This window comes from Chenopodium quinoa, unplaced genomic scaffold (genome assembly GCF_001683475.1).
Source record: "Chenopodium quinoa cultivar QQ74 unplaced genomic scaffold, ASM168347v1, whole genome shotgun sequence".
Taxonomy (NCBI): domain Eukaryota; kingdom Viridiplantae; phylum Streptophyta; class Magnoliopsida; order Caryophyllales; family Amaranthaceae; genus Chenopodium; species Chenopodium quinoa.
Genome location: NW_018743212.1, coordinates 924193 through 929544, shown reverse-complemented (window position 1 = coordinate 929544; position 5352 = coordinate 924193). Strand labels below are relative to the sequence as shown.

At 35.8% G+C, this 5352-nt stretch overlaps 1 protein-coding gene across 1 annotated transcript; it reads left to right on the top strand.

Moving 5' to 3' along the window:
- The first annotated feature begins 432 nt into the window (after positions 1 to 432).
- LOC110734257 lies at positions 433 to 5092 on the top strand. The gene is made up of 6 exons (XM_021914338.1): positions 433 to 674; positions 2719 to 2811; positions 2908 to 2976; positions 3777 to 3864; positions 3982 to 4177; positions 4792 to 5092. Exons 2-6 carry the CDS (start codon positions 2753 to 2755, stop codon positions 4926 to 4928), a joined length of 549 nt encoding a protein of 182 aa, XP_021770030.1. The 5' UTR covers positions 433 to 674; positions 2719 to 2752; the 3' UTR covers positions 4929 to 5092.
- The last annotated feature ends 260 nt before the right edge of the window (positions 5093 to 5352 follow it).

Here is a 5352-nt window from a genome sequence, read left to right as displayed (position 1 = left end):
TAATGTGTTATCCATAAAGCAAACATAACAAATTACATAATTGTAAAATAACCAATACAATAGTTCAACAACATTATAATTATTGCAAGACAATTTATTTTCCACCCTTAGAAATTTATAATTAATTACATCTAGTACCTTCGTTTTATATTATTTGCAACGTTAGAATTTTTATATCTCATAAATAATATGAAACGTAATTATTTTCAATTGAATTTGAATAGTTTAGATGGGCTACTAAGAAAGTCTAATCTATATCAACAATAAGAAGCATCAGAACCCCAAATGTTTAAAGCCCATACAATATCTATGAGTTAGTCCGCTTACTCGTATGAGTGTATGACAAAGGAAAAAGATGTACAATACGGCTTATATAAGATGAGAGCAAATTGGGAAAAAAGCGAAACAACAAACCCAAAAGCAGGGTATGTCAACAGTGGCGGACCCACGTGTAGTAATAGTGGGTCCCAGGACAATCTATTATTTTATTAAAAAAAAATGAAAAAAAATAAAACTAAATTTTTTTCACGAATCACGCTTTCCTCTCTCTGTACTCCTTTATATCTATTTCTCGCTGTACTCCTTCCTCTCTCTCTCCTCCATTTAAGCGTACTCGAAATTCTCCATTGAAGGGGCTTCTGAGCTTTCTCTCCTCCATTGAAGCAGTCTCTAAGGTTAGATGCTTCTTTTTCTTTAATCATCTAATATTAATTTTGACAATCTAGTTTTAATCGTGTGTTTAATTGTCAGTATATTCTCAATTTAGGGTTCTTCGAAGTTGGATAATTGAACTATTGTTATAGATAGTCGAATAATTTAACGTAATTTTTGGAGTCTAGTTTGATAATTGAGTCAATTTTGGTTGCTAATTTGTGAATTGTAGTTTATTTATTTTATTTTATAGGAAAAACACAAATTCACAAATTCCGAGGGGTGGGGGGAATGGTTTCAGGGGTAGGGGTTTCGAGTCTACGGCGGTTTCGGGTCAGGGAAAGGGGTGGGGGTTTCGGGTGGGGAAAGGGATGGGAGTTTAGGGTGGTTTCGGGTTGGGGAATTCAAGTTTTGGGCGGTTTCGTTGGTGGGGCTGGGGCGGGGGGTCTATTGCGCTCATGTGGCTCTGGAAGGAGGGTGGTTTCGGTGGTGGTGCAGGCAGAGGCGGACCCACATGTAGTGAAGCTAGGAATTGTGAAAATGTTTGATGAGTAAGACTTAGTGGCCTAATCTTTTCACCTTTTCTCATTCACCTGCGATTATATTAGACAGGGTAGAATTGCTCGACTTGGGGACCTTTGTTTTGATAACCTTGAGAGAACCCTTCTTGTATGATTTAGATTTGATTAGGAATTCCTTTTGTTCCTTTCCTCATAACTTGAGTTTCCCTTTGCACTCACTGGGTTATGTAACTCATGTTGGATGAACTTGTAAAATGATAATGTTAGTGAAATAAACGAATGAACTTATGAGAAGTTTAGTGTTCTGGTATATCTCATCTGACTGCCTTCTTTTTAGAAGCAGGGGCCAGAAACATACCCAACTAAGACCTGAATATTAAGTAGCTCTTAATTTAGATAGTTGCAGGTGTGCTTTTGCTTGGAGTCTTATTGTAGAAGAAGCTCGATCAGAACCTAGCTTTATTTATGGTAAGAAGTTTCTAGTCTCTGATTGGATATGTAGGAGGGCAATGTTTACTTTAGCCCTGTACGATTACCTGAGACAAAATAACTTAATGTTTATTTTCTGGTTTAATTTAAGATGAACGCTCCAGAGATTTGAAGATATTAAGAAATAGAGCATTGACAATGTAGTGCCCGCTGAGTTCCTAATTTTGAGAAACTCACTAGCATTGACTCATTTCTAGAGCATCCTTTATTACTTAGATTGGATTATTTTTCTGAGTTTTTGATTGTAAGTTGACATGAACTATAGCTTGCTGAATTGAGCTTCCTAATTAAATTATGACCAGTCCTAGCATAAGATGTGTGTAAAGGGGTTATTTTTATAGTTTCATGGGTAGTTGATCAAGGATTGGTGACTGTTGATGATTGAATAGGGCCAATAGGGGTGAACTTTGTCTTGGTAGCATTGTTCAATGACTTATGCACAATTCTCCTGTGACTGTATGGAAGTGTCTTGTAGAGTTCATTTAAATTACTTTAGTTCAATTGGCAATGCTTGCCATCCATAGAAAATGATGTTTATAGATATGAATGCTTCTGACTTTCTGAGCTTTGAGGTAGAATATTTGCTGGTAACTTGGAGTTTTAAAGCACGAGATTTGTTTGAACAAACATTGACTAATTGTCATGAGACCATGTATACCGTACAAGGGAAGTAGATTTGCATTGACATAGACCCCGAAAAAGGTGTATTCAAGTTTGTGTTGATTGTTGAACATTTAGGTTGAGATCTTTCAGGGATTTGGTTTAGAGTTCAGGCTTTGTATAGTACAAGGTTGATGGACGATGATACAAACTTTGACTATTATACAAGCTTTGACTATTTTTTGATATTATATGCGGTCGATGGAGATGGGACAACCTATTAATCAAATCCTGGATCCGCCACTGTATGTCAATGGCGGTCATCTTCCTCGATTTATTATACCGATTTTCTAATGATTTAGCTGCATAATTTGCTCAATTGAAATTGAGATTATCTTATCTTATTTTTTAAGAACGGTTTAATTTGATTGCTTAATTTTATTTTTTACGAGTTTAGAGTTTGTAATTCAATTCAATTAACGAGGAAGAAGATGAATCAGAAGGATACAAGGTCCAGGGCGCTGAAAAATCAGAAGAATACAGGGTCCAGGTTAATTTAATTTTTTTTGTTTAATTGAATTATTCTACCAGTAATAAAATCATCCAGTGATTTTGATTTTTTTTAATTTTTTTTTTCTTGGGTCAGTCCAACTGAAGACGACGATGATTTTCGTGATGTAACTGATCCTTATCCTGATGTACCAGAAGACTATGTGTAAGTTATCTTGTTTATCATTGATTTGTTTTTTTGAGCTTATAATAAAGGACTTTAGTGGAGTAGCTCATAGCTTAGCAATGGCTGATTCTGTTCATGAGTAATAATGCTTCTCTCTTTGCTTCTTGCCAAAAAAAATAAAATAAAATAAAGCACTTTAGTGGAGTAGCCATTCATACGTATAACCTTGCTTATCCCGATGATTGTTTCTGCCCTAACCTAACGTGAACGCATCATGATTCATTCGTATAACCTTGCTTATCCGATGTTTGTTTCTTCCCTAACCTAACGCAAACGCATCATGATTCATTCGTATAACCCTGCTTATCCGATGATTGTTTCTTCCCTAACCTAACGCAAACGCATCATGATTCATTCCTATAACCTTGCTTATGCCGATGATTGTTTCTGCCCTAACCAAAAATAACGCGTCATGATTATCAAGTATTAAAATTTTGATACTAGGGATTTTACAAGTAAGGACACGTCAGGACTGGACTTCCCATATTCAAGTTACAACTATGTTAAGTGTTAACTCGTAACAAGTTCACAAAATATAATTTAAAGTTTATGTTATTTTGAAACTCTAATTTTGAGTTCATTTCCTCTTTTATATCAATGTGAGTTATTTAACCTTTTTGTTTGGTTATACGATATATTTGTCATACACGGATAGGATACACCTTCAAAGCTCTCAGATTATCACCTCTCTTATGATTATATTAAGTTTACGCTAATATTATGGGTGCTAATGTTTCTCTGTTAATTCTGTACCTGTATATTTACTTCCTAATTTTAAGTTATCCGGAAAAGGACTACACAGAGGCCTATCGTCGTCAAAATCTTGAATTCTCCCAAATAGCACTGGAATACTACAACAAGAGACATGTATGTAAATTCTTTCTATTACACGTACTTAGCTTAGCCTCCTTTTTTTCATGCTTCTAGTCTTTTTCTTGTGTCATCTATTTCATTCTTGTTAAAATTTCCATGTGTTATTTGCAGCGTACCAAGTATGAACTTGTTGAGCCCATGGATAGGGCAGTTTTCAGCCATTTTCCAATGTGGATGCATCTAAACTTCACGGCTAAGCTGAAATCCGCTCTTGATGGGGATGGCAATTCTTCCGCCAAGCTCTTCTTTGTGGAGTTTTTTCATCAAACAGGTCGCTGGGTTGTCAATGCCTGTTGTATCCTTAAAGGTAAGAAGAAGCTTCTTTCTGCCCTCAAACTTCCTAATTTTTCCTGTTCAGCATCTTAGATTCTTAGGCTGTTGTAGGTTACATATTTGCTGATACCTGCAATATGATTGCAGCAATTGATTTTTTCTACTAGTGGGTGTGCAAGACGTCGTGTCAATTTGTGTTGATGGGTCTCATTTTAGATCGGGAAAGTGTAGCTTAAAAATCTGTTACCATCGCTAGTTAAGTATGTAAGATATTGATGGTGTTTGAGATCGTGCATCGTAATTGGCCTTCATTGCTCATGATATGCTTCTAGGTTTGTAGTTGGTGGGCAGGAGGGCTAACATGTGAACAAAATGAGATTCCGGACAAATAAAATCAATATTTACAATGCCGCATCAATAGCATGTTTAATTTTAAATTCGAGAAAGTGCAGGTTGCAAATTTATTAGCCTCTAGTTGAGCATGTAAGATATTGGTTTATATCTGCTCTAGTTCTTGCTCTTATAATGTTTGCTAGCCTCTATGTCGTATCATTAAATTTGAGATTTTTGGCCTTTATTCTTCAAATTACTAGTTATGTTTACATTTCGTTATGAACTTCATTTACGAAGTAAATTATTTGTCCACAGGTAAACCTAGCCACTGTGATTTTTGTCAACTTGTTGAGTCGGACACCGTTAAGCATCCAACCCATGGATTTCGTATGAAGCATTTGGCTGAGCCTTATGCTTTACGCTCTCGAGCTTGTGGTTCTACAGTCGGCTAGGATGTCAACTTGGCAGCCAAGTTTTGAATTCTGTAAACAATGGTTGCATGTTTTCAACGTGTTTGATGGCCCTAAAAACCATGTTATGTACTAAGCAGTATAATTTTATTTTATTTTTTTCTTTGACAAAAGCAAATTATATTAATAAATCAGAGTTTACAACATTCAAAATAAAAACTAAAGCTTACTACTACATGGCTTTTAACATTCAAGCCTTTCCAACTTTCGACACTAAAAACCAAAATATAACTGGAGTTGGCCGGAAAAGTTGCGAAACAGGATCTCTTTATAGGCCAAAGAGCGGATACCTACTTCAAAACATAAAGAGAGCATAGAGTATCGAAGCTGTTTGATCATGGCTAGTTTAACCTTCCCTAGTGGGATCAACTTATCACCACGTAGGGCCTTCAAACCGATCACATGG

What these genes read in the sequence shown, in the direction of transcription:
- LOC110734257 (XM_021914338.1), top strand. Translation starts at nt 2,753, where the DNA reads ATGAATCAGAAGGATACAAGGTCCAGGGCGCTGAAAAATCAGAAGAAT. An exon ending in GATGTACCAGAAGACTATGT is followed by an intron (nt 2,977 to 3,776) that starts GTAAGTTATCTT and finishes CCTAATTTTAAG; the next exon opens with TTATCCGGAAAAGGACTACA. An exon ending in AATACTACAACAAGAGACAT is followed by an intron (nt 3,865 to 3,981) that starts GTATGTAAATTC and finishes TGTTATTTGCAG; the next exon opens with CGTACCAAGTATGAACTTGT.